This window comes from Empidonax traillii, unplaced genomic scaffold (assembly GCF_003031625.1).
Source record: "Empidonax traillii isolate 1590-97213 ecotype Southwest subspecies unplaced genomic scaffold, ASM303162v1 scaffold205:size1172791, whole genome shotgun sequence".
Taxonomy (NCBI): Eukaryota; Metazoa; Chordata; class Aves; order Passeriformes; family Tyrannidae; genus Empidonax; species Empidonax traillii.
The window spans coordinates 68210-86754 of NW_020955398.1; the positions used below are offsets into that span (position 1 = coordinate 68210).

At 42.5% G+C, this 18545-nt stretch overlaps 1 protein-coding gene across 1 annotated transcript in view; it reads right to left on the minus strand.

The window, feature by feature from the left end:
- Positions 1-14276: 14276 nt before the first annotated feature.
- The window catches only part of AFF1 (AF4/FMR2 family member 1), a 69024-nt gene continuing 64755 nt past the window's right edge, over positions 14277-18545 (minus strand). Inside the window, exons 18-21 of the mRNA XM_027887257.1 lie at positions 18431-18524; positions 18285-18328; positions 17233-17477; positions 14277-14550 (exon numbers count right to left, since the gene is read on the minus strand). Of these exons, the coding sequence (XP_027743058.1) occupies positions 14429-14550; positions 17233-17477; positions 18285-18328; positions 18431-18524 (505 nt within the window). The 3' untranslated portion in view covers positions 14277-14428. The remainder of the gene's footprint in view (positions 14551-17232; positions 17478-18284; positions 18329-18430; positions 18525-18545) is intronic.

Here is an 18545-nt window from a genome sequence, read left to right on the forward strand (position 1 = left end):
ACAGTTTTGACCAAATACTGCATATATTTTGGACTGGAAATTACTCTCTACACTGTGAAACACAGACAGACACACCCACCCTCTCCCCTTCTTTTCCTTTTGATAGATGGACTCCCGTAGTTGTTCAATACGTTAATAAAAATACAGAGATGTTAAATTAACCTTTCTGCAACTTATTGATTAAAAGGACTTGAGCATATTAAATTAGTGTAAATATTAATGCTACCTTTTAATACAATTCAGAATTGAAATTCAGACGAATGATAGAAAAAAAGATGTCAGTAATAAACAGATATCAACTATGCCAATATCACCTCCTGTTATCTCTAAATTAGAGTGAGGTGTTTGCACATATACAAGCAGTGTATTGACCCTGAGATGAGTTGTATAGTTAGAGATTAACAGCTGCCTATGCTTTGAGGATGCTGGAATATACAAATCTGCTGGGATAGTAGTGTTATATAAAGTGATTCTCTTTACTGTGTTTTCAAGGTCTGCCAAGGTTCTTGTAAAATGTTTTAGTCTGTCTTCACCGCAGCATAATTTTGTTTGTCTGGTTGGGATAATGCTGGCTGGCTTGGTTGTCTGGTGATCCACAACCTGTCTGCTCAGAGGACAGTTTGGAAGTGGCAGGTAGGGCAAATCATCACAGGTCCCTAACGCTGCTTTCTGAAGACACTTGATTTTGGCAGCACTGCTGCTGTAGTTTTGACACTTTCTGGATGTATTTGTGTTTGAGTGTAGTTTGAGTGCTCAGTATATGAAAGTATGAAGTCCTTCATCTCTCACAATTTTCACAGTTTTTCACTGAAGAGACTCCCGTTGATGCCAGTGAGGTTTGGGTTAGCTCTTCACATGGTCGTCTCCTGCACAAGTTCTCTGCATTCACTGAAGAGACAGGTATGTGCTTAAATGAGTATGTTCAGCCAGCTTTTTGATAGACGTCTAAGTTTGCACATGGATAAAATATATAGAAGTATAACTGCAGAAAGCAAATCCACTCATATTACACGTCATCTGTGAGGGTGACCCAGTTGGTCTGTAGAACTTAAAATAAATTAAGGCATGGGAGGACACATTCAGCAATGCACACGAAATGCATTTCATCACCCTAAGGAAGGAAGCCATTGTAGAATGAAATTAAAACAACACACACAAGGGGGCAGCGTTGGCTGCCAGAATTGCTGCCAGCTTTTGTTAATCCAGGAGACTTCATGCAACTTGATTTGGAAAGGCAGGGTATCACATTAGCATATTCTATGTTTTGGAAAGTTAAGTATACAGATACACACCTCACAGGCCTCATATATATGAATTTTTTTCCTCTTCAGGAGATACTTGTTGGGGGTTGTGTCTTTGTTCATGGCAGTATCTGAAAGATTTTTGTGAAACACGGCATATCTCATAGTTTCATTCATGCAGTTCAACATATTTATAACACAGTTCATGTAGACCATAAATAGATTCCATAAGCACATTATTTGAAAGAGCACTTCAATACATACGAGGAACAAGACAGACTGGAATAACACACTCCTAAGTAAAAGGGAAATTCATGATTTATTCCAGCTCAAATATGATTTTTTGTTAAACTCCAATTATCTACAAAAGAGCAGAAAGACAAATAATAAGAAGAAAACATTTTCAGCTCAGTGTTCCCCCAGCTCATGTTTTCTTCTGAGACCAAATTGTAATATGTATCATGGTCACAACAGTGTCAATGTCGTGTATCATTATATTCCCAAAGCAAGTAACTTTTAACTTAGTAAAAAAAATTTTAAAAATTCCAGCCTTATATGTAAGCTAGAAGGGTACAAACAAATACAAAATATAAATATGTATATATTTATTAAGATAAGTATCTTTGTATATAAGCTTATGATTAAATGTGAATGGTAGAGTTTAGGAGAAAAGAAAATAAAAATTCAAGAAAATAAATTTCTTCATTAGAGAAAACTGTGCAGCTAAGCAGCATGATGCCTTATTTAGCAAAAAATTTGGAGTAAACATCTTGTTCTGTGGCTTAATCAACTGACAATTAGTTGTTGACTTCCTCCTCCCTAGCCATATCACACATGACTGGTACTTCTTAGTCTTCAAATTAGAGTCAGGTGAATGTCTCCTCTGAAATACGTTGTACTTAGATGTCTGTCAGAAGCTCTCTTGCATGTCTCTACCAAGAATCAGAGGTATTTACAACAGAAACAGTTATTTCCAGGAAAAGGTCCAACATGAAAATGAAATATCAGGGACTTCATCGTGCATGAGATAAAACAGCTTCAACTGCCATCAATATACAAATAAGTTGCTTTTCAAAATAAGTCTCAGAACTTGTCCTCGGAGCAAACACTCGCAACCAGAATACCACGATATTGCAAGAAAGGCATCCCTCCAACACAACCCCTTTTCCCTGAATGAGGGGGTAATTACAGCGACTCAAACCCCTGGGACAAATCACCCAACAAGGCAAAGGAGCTACAGCACTGCTTCTCTCTCTCCCTTTTGGTAGACAGTATCTTCTGTGGTCAGAGATACTCACCCTGACACTTGATCCTCTACGTGCTTTGACAGAATTAAACTGAATTCTTCCTCTAAGACTTGCCAGCTCAACTAGACAACACAAAGTTAAGAGGATTCAACTAGCAGAGACTTAAAATGCTCTGCTTTTAAATGGCAGAGATTATCCCATTTCATAATACAGAGGCATATTAGATTTCTCATCATCTGAAGTTAGGATTACCAGGGAACTCTGGCAGCTCTAAGCAGCACCAAATAGCTCTGAACCTTGCTTCACCACTGCTCCTTTACATCATTGTTACTCAGCTTCTCAAAGTTTTCTAGAAAACACTGAGCAGTGAATCCCGGCTCATTGACTGCAGCATCAGACGAGGAAGAAATTAAGTTAAACCCTGTGAGAGGGCTCTGGTTCTTCTCAACAAGAGACGGAAAGCGCCAATCTCTTGTGTTCAGCGCGTAAGAGAACGGCCGCAAAGAGCAAGGCGAAGACGGCAACATCTCTTGCCCTGTCTCACTTTCCTGTGCGGCAGCGGTAAGGAGAACTCTCTGGACTCTGATAGCCTGAAAGCGCTTCAGGGTACATCTTGTTGAGAAGAACATGCTGCGCGTCTTCAGATGTGTGCACTGGAAAGGGCTTCAAAGCAGAAAAGGACTGTCAATGTTTAGAAGCTTGCAATTAGAGAGAATAGGTCCTGGCAAGCTTTCTCTCTGGGCACACTTCTCCAGCGCAGCCTGCTTGTACCCTGAAGCGCTAGCGAATCTGCACTTTGAAAGAGCCTAAAGGTTTGATACTTTTGATCAGACTTTAACACACATCCTTCTTATCTGAAAATACTGTTAAAAAACATTATTTGGATTATAAACAAAGTTTTAATTTGTACAGCCCATGGCTGTCTGTGTAATGAATATGCACATTTCTTCCCAGTAAGACTTCTCATATGTACTGGATTTGATTTGTTTTAAGGTTGTTCCAGTTTAAATGAGACCAGGGTCTTTTGCTGAGGATGGATTAGGAGAAAAAGACCCAAACCTCTCTTTCTAAGCAATTATAAATCTGAAATTAAGACTCAGATTGAAGGAAAACAAATTATGGAAAAGGAAAAATAACAGCCCTTTATTAAAGGTATGTGTGTATTCACAGGAACACAAAAAAACCCCAAGGAAAACAACCAAACAATACTCCTATACCCAGCAATAATGCACTTCAAGAACAAAACTGGTAAATTGGTAAAAGGAAAATAAATAGTTCAATTTTTTGCACCCTTTGGTGCAGTTCCAACCACAGTCAGCAGGGGGTGCCATTGGGTCACTGAAGATGCAACACTTGTAATGTCCTGTACCATTCACCAGGTGGCGCTGTTGGATCACTGGAGGAGCAGAACTTGTCATGTCCAATGCCCATCCCCAGGCGGCGCTGTGAGATCCTTGGTTGCTGCCAGGTGTGTTGGGGGAAGGGGAAAAAGCAACACCCCCCAGGGTATATCAGAGAAAAAACAAAAAAAAACCTCGATTCCCCTTCCATTCCGACACTTGAAAAAAAAGGGGGAGGGAGGGGGGAAAGGGGAAGAGAAAAAACCAGCAATAAAACAGAAAAGTTCTCCCAACAGAAGAAAACTCATGAACTTCAGCTGGTTAGGGTTTGCTTTAAGCAGGGCCTGCAGCCAGCAACTATTGAGCAGAGAGCAGCAGCAAACTCCCCTCTGAGAGGAAAGAAAAGAACCAGGCAGTGTCTGCAGCTCGCAGCATGTCCCAAGCCCCACCGCCACACCAGACTCTCCTCCCAGCTTGTGTGCCAGCCACACAGTAGCCGCCCCCCCTGAACTCTTCCCACTTCGTTGCCCAGGAGACGAGAAAAAAGTAAAGTGCAAGTCCTTATCTGCCTTGTCCCCTAGGAGACTAATGTCCAGCCATCAACCATGGGGGCTAGGTCTTTTGTAATCTGAAGTGCTTATCTTGATCCAGGGGGGAAGGGAGAAAATTCTTCACCTGGCTACGAGAACTAGCTAAAACCACGACAAAGGCATAATGTAAATTCTTGCTGTGATATAGGATTAAAAAAAATCCTTAAAAAAATTTCTGGCTTAGTTACAAGGCTGCACTCTTCCTGCAGAACCCTAAGTTTTATAAACTATCCAAATAACCTGTTATCGTTGTTTATGCACAGAGCTCTCATTTTGTTCTGAATATTTTATCTACCTTTTCTCAAAATACCTTCAAGTCTATGCATTTGCCTTCAGTTACTGGTATGAATTCCTTCAGCACATAATGACAGTGTTTCATATTCTGAGCCATGAGCCCATGCAACCTGCCATGGAATACAAATGTGCACAAGGTGGTAGTTTCATTATCTTAGGGTCAGTAGAATTTCAAGAGCTCCAAAATTACCTCCATCAGTGATGCAGGTGTCAACTTAGTTTTAATAAATCTTTGGAAACAGCCATGACTTACTTCTAGGACATCTTCCCATTTCTGGAAATACATCATTGAACTGCCAAACCCACTATCAGTTTGTAGCAAACAGAATTTCATCCATTAAATGAATGTAAAGTCTCACTTCAGCTTCTGTGTGCCATCACTGTGATAGCGAAAACTATGATTAACCTGAAGTTTAGCTGATATCAAGTCAAATGTATGCTATTCCACTTTAACTGGAAGAAGGTCTTGAAAAATTGCATTTTCTGCAGCATATGCATAAGGAACATTATATTTATCATATTTCTGATTATTCTAGCTCTCAATTGGCATTACATTGTGTAAGGAGATTTTGCCAGTTACTCAGTTTCCATTTATTAATTATTTTGGCTTTTAAAAGCTTCTCAAAAACATCAAATCAAATAAAAAAGAAAATGCAGCCTCCCATTAAGAAGAGAATTAAAATATAGGAGAACATCTTGTTTGCTGATAATAAACTAATACTGTATTATGTATTCAAGCAAAAATCCAACTCAAGTTAATGGGACAGCTATGGTATTTTAGGCAATACTGACCTCAAATAACAATTTCTTTTTAGACCTGGTAGCTACACTAATTAATCCTGACAATAGCTTGAGCGAAAAAAAAAAATACTAGTATGTCGCTTTTGTAAATATGAAACTAATATGTGTAGATATTAAGTGGTTTTCCAGAAATGGTAGAGACAATATGAAATAAGATAAAATAAAATTCAGGATCGAGAATAAAAAAAATGAAAAAAAAAAAAGAACCTAGCCCTGAGTGTTACGTGTCAACCACCTGTGTATTTTACAAGCCTCATATGTCAAGTTGATTGAAATCAGGAGATATTTCTATTAACTTTAATGAATCATTTTATGTGAAGCTTTTCCCCCCCCCCTCAAAAAGACAGTCTTTTGGTCTGTTTGAAAACCCTGAAAGTGGGGATAAGCCTTAGGTAGTACTGTTGTCAAAGAAATCAGGTCTAAATGAAATGATTTTGTAATGTTCCTTATGGTAAATTAAGAACTGTTCATGTTTGGTATTCTGCTTTGCAAACATTTTTGTGGCTATTGTCTTATTATATGTTTCACCTATTTCCCAAACATTTTTCTTACTTCTGTCAAATAATTAATGACCAAGAATATGGTGATCTCTGGCAGTAATACAGTTCAACTTTCCTTTAAGTCTGAATATCACAGGCAACAGATTGCATCAACTATAGTTTTTGTTCAGTCAAAGCTTGAGAAGCCCTTAGAAAGGATATTCACAGTCTCCTCAAATAGTATCTCACAAGAAGTCATGTTAAACTCTGTTAATTTTCTTTCTTGAAAACCAACCAAAAAAGTTTCACAAAATACACCATTTTCAATGATTTGTGGCGCAGTCTTTTGTAATTAAAAGAGAAAAAAAAATTTGTGAACTTTGTTATTTTTTCAGTGAAACATTGTATAAAATTAGTGGACATGTTTTGACCTTGATTATTGATATTAAATACTATTAAAACTATCAGGGATATAAATAAGCATTAACATTAAAATTAATATGTTTTTGTATTTTATTTACTACGTCCTTGCTAATTACTGCTTTTAGGTTTTGGTGATTATGCTACCTCTACATTTACCTTACCATACATAAACATTGTGAGGAATTTTTTTCCAGGAAAAAATCTCAGTTTGGAATGCACAGAAGAGCATGCCTTTAAGTTGCCAGACAGTATTCTGCATCGCTCTGAAATGGTCCGTCTGAATCACCAGATGGACTAAGAACGAAAATTCCTCCCAGACAAAAGGTGCCAGCGCAGGAAGCTCAATGCGTGCATGGAGTGCAAAGGGTGGCTCACCAATTGCACAGAGAGTTGGAGGCTAGGGGCTTTTTTTCCTACCTGGAACTTCATTTGTTTGGTGTCCGGAGCCCCACGCTGAAATGGCCCGTCTGGGTCCCCAGATGGATTATGAACGAAGATTCCTCCCAGACAAAATGTGCCAGCACAGGAAGCTCTATCTGTGTATGCAGTGCCAAGAGTGGTTCACCATATGCACCAGGGAGATGGAGGGTAAGGGGTTTTTTTCCTGAGGGGAACTTCATGTGTTTGGGGTATCAAGCGCTTCGCTAAAATAGTCAATCTCAGTCCCAAACTGGACTAAGACTGAATGTTCCTACCAGAAAAAAGTGCCAGCATAGGAAGCTCTATGTGTTTATGTAATGCCAAGAGTGGCTCACCAATTGCACAGGAGAGATTGAGGGTATAGACTATTTTTCCTGGGTGGAACTTCATGTGTTTGGGGCAACAACCCCTTCACTAAAATGGTCAGTCTGAGTCCCAGAATTGATTAAGAATGAAGATTTCTCCCAGACAAAAGGTGCCAGTACAGGAAGCTCTGTCTGTATATGGAGTGCAAAGAGTGGCTCACCAATTGCACAGGAGGGATGGAGGGTATAGACTTTATTTCCTGGGTGAAAATTCATGTGTTTGGGGTAACAAACCCCTCATTAAAATGGTCAGTCTGAGTTTCCAACTGGACTAAGAATGAAGATTCCTCCCAGACGAAAGACGCCAGCACAGAAAGCTCTAGTTGTGTATAGACTACTAAGAGTGGCTCACCAATTGCACAGGAGAGACGGCGGGTAAGGGTTTTTTTTCCTGGCTGGAACTTCATTTCTTTGGTGTCAGAACCCCCGTGCAGAAATGATCAGCCTCAGTAAAAGAATGAAGATTCCTCCCAGACAAAAGGTGCCAGTACAGGAAGTTCTATATGTTTATGGAGTGCCAAGAGTGGCTCAACAATTGCAGAGGAGTAATGGAGGGTAAGGCCTTTTTTTTTTTTTTTTTTGGTGGAATTTCATTATTTGGTGACAGAACCCCTGCGTCTAAATAGTATGTCTAAAGCTCACAATGGACTAAGTGCTTTTCTGTGTGGCGCTTCAGAGTACAAGCAACTGAGAACAAGGTACTAAGAAGAAGTGACCAAGAGAGAAAGTTTTTGGGATCTACTCCTTTGAATTGGAAACTTCTAAGCATTGGCAGTCCCTTTCCGCTTCGAATCCTTTCCATTTCGCACATATGAAAACGCGCTGCACGTTCATCTCAGTAAGAGGTACTCTGAAGCGCTTTCAGGCAACTCCAGAGTGTCCGCTTCAGCCTTCGCAGAGTAAGTGCTGGGCAAAGGGACCTTGCTGCATTCGCCCTCCTCCTTGCAGCCGAGAAGAATGTGCAGCGTTTTGCAGAGTGGTGTACAGTTGAAAGTATGCAAGGGGAAACTCGCTCCCAGTCGAATGGCAATCCATTCTGGGACTCAGTCTGACCAATCCATGGCAGGGGTTCTGACACCAAAAAACTGCAGTTCCACCCAGGAAAGAAAGCCCTTACCCTCCATGTCTCCTGTGCAATTGGAGAGCCACGCTTGGCGCTCCATACACATATAGAGCTTCCTGTGCTAGAACATTTTGTTTGGGAGGAATCTTCATTTTTATTCTATTTGGGGACTCAGACTGACAATTGCAGGTCAGGGGTTTTGACACCAAACAAATGCATTTCCACCCAGGAAAAAAAAGCCCTTACCCTCCATCTCTCCTGTGCAATTGGTGAGACAATCTCCCAGTTTAAATTAGAGACAGGTGTTCTGCTGAGGATGAGTTATGAGAAAAGACCCAAACTACTCTAAGCAATTATAAATCCAAAATTAAGAGGATCCGACTGACAGAAAAAAAAAATATGAAAAAGGAAAATAACAGCCCTTTATTAAAAATATGTGTGTATTTGCAGAAACAACGGGAAAAAAAAAGACAAGTAAAACAACCAAACAATACTCCTATACCACAGATAATCCCCTTCAAAACAAACCAATTACCAATGAAAGGAAAAAATGGTAAACAGTTCAGGTTGCACCTTTCAGTCCAACCACAGTCAACAGGGGGCACTGTTGGGTCACTGGAGATTCGGAGCTTGAAGTGTGCTGTGCCAGTCACCAGGTGGTGCCGTTGGATCACTGGAGAAACAGAGCCTACAGTTCTTTATGCTGACCAGCAGGTGGCGCTGTGGAATCACTGGTCTTTGCCACGGTGTGGGGGGGGGTAACACCCTCTGGGGTGTGTTGGAGAAACCAAAAACATGGGTTTCCTCCCTTTCCCACACACTGGGAAAGTGGAGAGGGAGAGGGGGAAGAGAAACAACAAGAAAAGAACAATCCTCCCCAATGGGAAAAAACAAAAAAACCCAGACTCATTCTGTTCAGCTGGTCAAATCATGCAGCACAGTTGTCTCTCCCCCCCTGATGTGCACAAGGACCACCGCCAGGAAAAAAAACAAAATGGGAACCGGGAAGGGGAAAAACCTCCAGAAAAAAACAGCTCCTCTCTGATGAGAAAGTCCAAGCAGAGTCCGTAGCTGGCAAGCAAGTCAAGAACAACAGGAACCACTGAGCTTCCACTCTGACCTTGTTCCAACCTCCGCAGCCAGCCCAAAAACTTCTCCCTCCCATTTCACAGGAGACCAGAGAAAAAAGTAAAGAGGAGCCCCTCATCTCCCCTATTTCCTAGGAGACTAAGTTCTGAGCAATTAGCCAGCAAGCCACTTCTTTTGTCTCTCTTAAGTGCCCACTTAATAGCTCTGCACGAAGTGGGCAGAGGGAAAGAAAAAAATTCCTGCCTGGTTTTCAAGAACCAGCTAAACCATGACACACTCTTGCCACTCCATGCACACACAGAGCTTTATATGCTGGCACCTTTTGTCTGGGAGGAATCTTCATTCTTAGTCCAGTTTAAAGATCAGACTGAAAATTCCAGCACAGGGGTTCTGACACCAAACAAATGCATTTCCACCCAGGAAAGAAAGCCCAACCCTCCATTTCTCCTGTGCAATTGGGGAGCCACTATTGCCACTCCATGCACACATATAGCTTCCTGTCCTGGCACCTCTTGTCTGGGAGGAATGTTCATTCTTAGTCCATTCTTAAACTCAGAATGACAATTCGGGTCAGGGGTTCTGACACCAAACAAATGCATTTCTACCCAGGAAAAAAAGCCCTTACCCTCCAACTCTCCTGTGCAATTGGGGAGCCACTCTTGGCATTCCATGCACACATAGAGTTTCCTGTGCTGGCACCTTTTGTCTAGGAGGATTCTTCCTTCTTAGTCCATTTTAAAGCTCAGACTGAAAATTCCAGCACAGGGATTCTGACATCAAACAAATGCATTTCTACCCAGGAAAGAAAGCCTTTACCTTCCATCTCTCCTGTGAGATATCTTTTAATAAAGGGCTGTTATTCTTCCTTTTTCCACATTTTTCCCCCCTCAATTAGAGCCTCTTAATTTTGAATTTACAATTGCTTAGAGGGGGGGGGTTGGGTCTTCCTCATAACTCATCCTCACAAAACCACCTGTGTATCATTTAATCTGAGATTGTATTAGAACTGGTTTCAGTAACCTCTAGAATTTACACAGTACATTAGAAACCCACATCCATTAACATCTTGGGTGCAACGCCTGTTGCAGAATGGGCCTGAATTAGAAATGCAAATTATATCCCAATAGTGCAGAGATGAAAAAATTATTCTTCCAAGGAACAGTTATATTGCCCAACACACACAAAAAAAGTGGAAAAAGCCTCAAACAAGAAGTGTAAGACGATGACAAAGAGATCCCATTGTCCACCCAAATAGACACAGCGCCCCACAGAGCATGAAATCTTGTGGGATTCCTTGAGGGAAATCCTCCTTCCAGCACTTCAGAAACTAACCCATGAATAAAACCTGAGCAGACCCTTCTCCCAGCACTGAGCCCTGCAACACCTCTATGGCAAACACAGAGCAGGATGCTTCAGCCACCACTTTCGTGCCTTGCCTCCTGGTTTTCTTGTTTTACTTGTTTGATTGTCTGAAACCAACTTACAGGATCTTCCTGCCAGGTAGTGCTCAGATCCAGGCTTTGTTGGCTGTCAGCAGCTGGTCCCAGCAAAGTCGTCCCTGAATTGGTTTTGGGAGGAGAGGAGGCAGATGTTCTGAGTCGTGACTCTCCTGCTGCTCTGAACACCCATTCTTGGTCATTAAGCAAAGGGCAAGGGGCAATAAACGGGGCAGCACTGGAAACAGAGATTTATACCTAAGCCTCATTCAGAAAGGAAACACTAAGGCCATTCAGAAGAAAACGCAAACTACAATTTCTCTACAAGAAGCTGAGAACACAAGAAGTCTTGCAACACCTCATAACAAACATTAATTTATTGTTTATTTCCCTACATGAATGAATCAACCATCAACCATCTTGGAAACTCCATCACACACAGGGCAGAAAAAGGTTATATACAAGAGGGATATACATCCCCAAAATAAGATGTACAGATTTATCATGGAAACCAAGAGGGAGGGGAGAGGACAAAACCAAAAACACAGACATTGCAGTCAGACTTTGACTTTCAAGAGATCTCTATCTCCATGTAAGTTGGGTTTTCAACTATTAAATAAATGGCATCTTAAAAATAGAACATTTGACAATATCAACATATGTATTATTATTTCTTTTAAATAAATATTGCATGGAAATGATGCTTCTTTGCCACCATAGCTGCCTCTTTTCCTTCTGTAACTCAACCATCATCTCTGGTTTTCCTTGGATTAATGGTTTGTTTCTTAAAGGCAAATGTTATTTCCTCCATTCTTATGTTTTGGTTTGTGTTTTTATTTATTCTTGTTTGGCTTTTGTTTGATTTTTGGAAAGGCCTGAATAGGCCCAGATGAAAATGATGATGATTATCCTTTGCAGGCCTCTGACCCGGCTCAAGGTTGAAATATGATGGCTTTTTAAAAAGTTTCCTATTATTTAAACAGTCTTCTCTGTGTCCTGAAACAAAACATAGTTCCCTGCTGTGGAGCTTGATACTGATGCTTCCACAGATTGCTTTTGAAGTGAAAGCCCCAAGTAGCCCCCCCCACAACCTGCTCATGACCTCCTTTCCCTCAAAGCCCAGGGGAATTTGCCCTAGGAATGGTAGCAGCCCTTGCACGACCACTTCTGCACAGAAGTGGAGACAGTCAGGGATTCATCTACCTTCTCCGGGCATCTTCTCACTGGCTTTGTTTGCCCAACACCCCTTCATGAGCTTTGCAAGGAGCAGGGCAACAGATAATCCCTATCTGGGCAGCTCAGGACAGGCGAGGACAGGACCTGGAGCACCACAGGTGGCACTGAGCTGGATGTAGGACAGGGACAACCACATGCCTGCCTAGTGGGTCTTGGCAGGTAGTTCTCCAGCCTGGGGGAAAGTTGTGAGCTAGTGGCTCTCTGATGGGAACCTGGCCTGACAGCAGGGAGGGACACGGGTGCATACAAAATGAAAGTACCAGAAGACCCGTGTCCCTGCTACACCTTATGCTTACCCTTAACACTCTGCTACAGTTCTTGCAGGCTCCCACAGTGGTTTTCAGGTTCAATAAAGCTTTCTTTCTTCTTACCTCCTCCTCCTCATCGGGTGATCCTAGAAATAGCTTTGTCTAAAGACAAAGTCAGAAGGCAGCATCAATCCACTAATCTGGGATCGAGCTCCAAAGTGCACATTAGCCTTCAGGCTGGCTGCCCATGCCCATGTTTTCTGAGAACAAAATGGTTAATGCTGAGCCTCTCTCTGTCCCTGGCTCAATCCAAGCAGTTGCCGCTCCAGGGAGGAGGAGTGCAAATGAAATTTGATAGGTAAAATAGGGAGGGAGGGACACGGACCTTCCTTCCATTTGTTAGGACAGCTCATCCCTGAAATGTACTAAGGTTTTTAACAAAGAGAACAAGAAAGGACCATGTCTTCAGGGTGTAGGAAGAGCCAACTATGATCCCAGCAGTCCTTTACTGCCAGGGGAGGTGGGAGGAGAGCTCCCTTGTGCTCAGGACCAAGGCAGAGCCTCAGCACACTCCAGCCTCACAGACTCCAGGCTTCCCTGTGGCAGGGGCCAGTTCTACAGAAACTACTTTTGGAAATGCAGACCTTTTGCTGATATTTATTTACTGCCCACTTTCATGAGTCTGCTCAAAATCACACGAGCAGGTATTTTACAAAGGGCGTACTGCTGCATTTGTGCAGAAATGTTCGTCCATTGTGAAATTATGTGGAAAAGGGAGAATTTTTTTTTGTAAATACAATTATTTTAGGATACTATCTCTTCACTACTCCAACAGGTCTGTCAGAGATAGGGTGAAGGATGTGAGAGGGCACCAGAGGGCTAAGGCACACTCTTATATGAGGATGGTAGGACACTGCTGTCACACAACAAGTAATCTTTGGATAGAGAAGGGTGTCACCTAACTAAACATGCAAATGCCATGGATGCTGCCTTCACTGATACCGTCACAAGGAAAAATGCTTGCAAACACTAATTATTCCCTTTCATGTTCCCTTGACAGGTTTCTAAGTCACTGGGCCCATTGTACAGTGCGGTTGAGGAAGAGCATGTGAGTTCTGTCCCACATAAAGGAGACCCACTTTGGTATCAAATCCTGCTCCTTAGATCCCCAAGGGTTGCACCTAAATATCCACATGCAAAATTTGTCTTATGTTCCACACTCAGTGCCCTAGTCCCTCCTTAATGAGAAGCAATTCCTCCACGTGGAAGCTCTCAGACCCAGAACAATGTCCAAGCAAGACCCAGTGCAGCTTTGCACCCCCACCCACCAAAATGACAAAAAGCAATCCTCATTGTGACACCCCTCAGAAGGAAGGCAGAGCTGTTCCAACCACATCATGTCATTTTGCCACCCCAGCTGTTTGTCTTACAAGGCTGAAACCAAGCAAGACCTGTAGTAACACAGTTTGAGTGCCATGGGCATGTATGTCCATGAGAGCACAGCAAGGAGGACCAAAGCAGCGACGATTTAAAAAGTAAACTGGCAGCACTGAAGGCAGCAGGTTCCCCAATTCCATCAGCTGGCTGACGAAAGTAAGAGGGTGAGGTTGGAAAGGAGGCAAAGCAGATCCTTTTGCTGTTTTTACTGTAACTTATTGCTGTCTGGTGTATATGAGGTTGCTGCTCGCTCTCTGGGGAACAAAGACACGAAAGATTGCATCCGTGCTTGCAAAAACAACTTCTCCGGCACGTTTTCTGGGCACACAACTGCTGCAGGCTGAGGGATGTTGCATAACCACCTCTGGAGGCAGATTTCCTTCTTGTCAGCATCATGTGCAACTCTTGTCCTGCTGGTTATTTGTAACAGAAATGTTTCAAGACCATCAATACATTGGGCCATTCAGACAATTCATTGCACTTCATCATTTTAAAGGAAGGTGCCATTCTCCATCTCTTCCTTTTTAAGGCAGCAAAGTGCTACCCTAAAATAACACAGTTCAAAGGTTTTCCAGTGTAACCAGATAACTTCCAACTTTATTTAAAATATTTTCCTTTGCAGGTGCTTGTATAGAACATTAAAAAACAAAAAATTAAACTGTTTCTGAGGCTTCAAAAGTGCAACAAACTTCAAGGTATTTAACCACCTGGAGAACCAGTTAAGGCATATTTGCTTCCAGTCTCAGCCACTGTAATCCCTGTCTGATGTAGTGTACCAGGTCAGTCAGGCTACTGGTCAGTGCCAGAGCACAGGTCGCTTTGCTGAGTTCAGAAAAAAACTCTGGAAAAAAAAAGGAAGAGAAAGAAAACATTTGCTGGTTTCATACAACAGGCACATCTGACAAGGCAAGGAGGGCAGTGAGAAGCAACAGCAGCAGCACATGGTGAGTTGGCCAGTCCAGTTAAACAGTGTTAATGCCGACAGTTCAGCAGGGTTAGAGGGCTGGAAAGTATAACACGGGCACACAAGAGGAAAACACTTGCACACACATACACATACTGACCTGCCTCCTCATGTGCTCTCTTTAAAGGACATTGAGGCTCCGTGGTAGGTGGACAAAAGTTTGGGTGTTCACACCACAGTCCCTGCTTTGAGCTTTCCCCAGATTTTAAACAGGCCAAATTTGAGTGTCTTCCTGAGCAACACCCAGAAGCACACAGACCTGCCTGATCATCAGGCTGGTCCCTTTTCTGCTTTCATCCTCAAACCTCGGAGACACCATGATTTCTCCACTGAACAGACTTAACAATTCCTGTGGTTTGCCGGGCTATACATCTGGTTTGGACTGCTTATAGCTGAGCATGCCAGGCAGATCCCACAGTCCTCCTATCCCATCACTGACTTCAGGCACCATGCTCCTCCTCTGGTCTAGGCAGGAGGTGGTTCTCGCAGCACATCTGAGCCCGCCGTGAGGTGCTGGTCAGCTGCAAGCCCTGCTATCTGCTGGCAATCATCTGTGCAGGTGACCAAAAGTTATGGGAAATTCTCACACCTACTTTTTTACAGTCACCCTTCCAAGATATTCCTGTACGACCAGCCTTCCAGTGACATGGCTTGTCCCAGTCCCTCAGTCTCTCCAGCCTCAATCGTGTTGCCAAATACCTTTTCAGAAACCAGCCATTCCCAGGTCTCCCTTCTGACACACAAAGATTGAGGTTACTTGGCTGTGCAAGCAACTCTTCAGAAGCAGAGTGCACAACACTTTCATTTTAATACTTGCCAATTCAGAAGCAGAGAATACATCTCCCCTGATTTTCCTGCTTTTGTTTACTAAATCCATGTTTAAAAAAATTTTGTTTATAAATCCAAATCTTACAAAAGAGCTGTAAGCAGAGGCAAGGAGTCCAAAGCCCCTGCCTGTATCATGTGAAAGGAGAGAGACTTCCCATCTATGCCTGCAGCTTCAGCTTGTGCTTGCTGGCAGAAATTAGAGGCTGGAAGACAACCTGTTACAGCCTCATGATTCATGGCACTGCTCTGAATTACGGCGAGGAGCTGAGTGGGTCCTGCTTGCAGACCCACCAGAAAGCACTTCAGCTCTGCACAAGTGATTTTGACATCAGTTGCAACTAACTGCTTTCCACTAACTTAGGACTTCCCTGTTCAAAGGATCTTGATAGCAGAAGGCCAATGCTCGCTCTTCCTCCTCTTATGCCCTATGAATTGCATAAAAGAAGCAAGGATGTGGTCTTTTTTTTCGTTTTATCTTCTCACTGTCTGTACCTCTGTGCCTGTACACTACACTGAATATCAACAAGTTCCAGTTCTCCAATGTCTCCTGAACAGTGACATCAACCACCAAGCCTACAGGAGTACTTACTGATCTCCTGCACAGATCCACTCCCTTGAGAATATTTACCACTCCAGTCATCATTTCCTTACATCAGAACTGGCCACATAAAGCAGGTTTTGAATTTAGTCTTGACTAATGCAACACTATGCTCAGGCTGCCCTCCCAAACATTTTCCTCTGTGACTCACTCCTCTACCTTACTAGCAGCATCCTCTGCTTCTTCTATGTGACAGTCTTTTATCAGCCTTTTGATGACAGAATCCAAAATACCACATGTGAACTGCTGCTGTGAGCACAGATTTGCTCAGAGGACAGCCAACAACTGGTTACTTTATTTAAAGGTGACTTGCAAAGCCTTTTGAATTTCAGCAATCACCTCATTAGTGTGAGGATTTTTACAGCCTTACAACAATTCAGCTAGGAACTGCTTATTTTTCTTTTGCAAGTCTCCTAACAGGTCATGGTAATGCATCTCTTTGCCCACAGTGGCTCACAAAACTTTGCATTTTATGAAAAATGACACTGCAAAGGTCACATGGGATGGCAGATTACAGGCTGAATTGCACCTACCCTGTGGCTTTCACATATTCACTACTGTTTGCACCACAGGACAGTACAACATTTCCAACAAAAAACCCTGGAAGATAAAAAAAGTAGTAGCAATTCTCGGAACTGCTACAGGCAAATACTGGGCACGTGCCCAACAAGGACTCAAACTCAAGTGCCGTTCAGCTTCTCTGTTAGGCAGAGAAGCCAGCTTAACCATTTTCAAGACAAAATGACCTGGAAGATTGACAATAACTAAAACACAATGCTATAGGGCAAAAAGATGTTTTTAAACAAAGTGAATCAACTCAAAAAAGCTCAGTGCCCAAAGAGCAACTTCTTGTTATGCTGCTTCTGTTACCATGAAGCGAGTTGGCTAGTTTCCTGCACTTGATACCCTCATCCCTCAGCTCTTGGACATTTGAGGATCCCAAAACAACCTTTTAATTGGAACACTCATCAATATATCACCACCAAGTATCTCTGCCAGTACGCTGTGACTGTCTATTTCAACATACTTAATGATTTGATCTTTAGGTGCTTGCTGCACTGAGTGATAGGATTTAAGCAAGTACGCATAACCATAACATGTGAGACAGGAAAGACAGAGGGCAAAGAACTTACCCTTATTTTTTCTGGCCAGTGTGTCAGCCTTTTCCCAAATTTCATAGGCATGGAGGATGTAGGAAGTGATGTTGACATAGGAAGAGGTGACGCTTGAGATATGAGAGGAGACAGTGACTGTAGAGCCAACACCGTTGCCAACGCCGTTGTGGCCAGTGCTGTTGCTATCATTTGATCCTGGCTGAGAGCTCACAGAACCAGCAGGAGAGGGTATTGGAGAAAGAGGAGAAGGCAAGCCTGTGCTTCTGCAGCAGAAAAGAAACAGCATCATGAATGTTCTTCTTCAGAGCTAAAAGTCTTTCCACAAGGCTGTCTTATACCAGGAGCTATCCGGTGTCATACAGGCCTGCAGTATGGAGTGGACTGTTGAAAAGTGAGATGTGTTCAGCTACACCACAAGTAATTGTCCTTTGAGCGCAAGGCCAAGTTTTTGGAAGTGATTTGAGAGTCTAAGGACTCCTCTCAACAAAACAAAATGTGAGACCAGGCATCAGAAAGGGCCACCCATGCACCGTCCAAAATCTACATCTACTTTTGAAAGTCTTCACCAGATTATCCAAGTGTTTTTTCTAATGTTCTCCATTTCAGGCATGCTGAAGCTTTCCTCCCCTGGAGGCTGGAGTTTTTTGACACCTACTCAAAGCAGCCAGGCCAGCCTACACACACTCTTATTTATAGACCTAGAGAAGCTAAATGTGGTCAGCCACCCGCCTTACAGACACAGACTAGCTTCATCACATCACTTCACCCCCACCACTTCAACCAACTTAATTTTAGTCACTGGTATGACAGGGTTTCCACTACTGCTCTCAAGAGGCCATTTACTTCCCAATGAACTGTACTATGCAAGGTGGCCAAAAAAATGTAACTGGAATCAGCACCACTGTTTAAGTCCAAACATCACTCTCTCAGTCACAGAGCTTAGACGGGACAGATGTGGAGCTTGGTAGCTTTCTGCCAAATGCAACTACCACAGCACACAGAAAAGCTCTTTCTTACTCATTATCATTAAAACACAGACACAAGACAACACACAAATTTTTAAATCTTACCTTGCAACACCTGGAGAAGGCGCTTGTATTACTCTGAAATTACTCTGCAGCAAAGAATAAAAAACTTGTTAGTTTTGGGCTGTTCAGCTGACATCGGCAACTACCGCAGTCATCCAGCTGGTAGTTTAGTAATACCTGTGCCCTACCTTGAAGTGGTCATTCAGGAGTCTGGAATACCTCATTGCAGTGTCTTTTTTGTAAACAAACATTGACATGTGTAGAATGGACTGGCAGCGCATGCTGTGAACAGAAACACACACA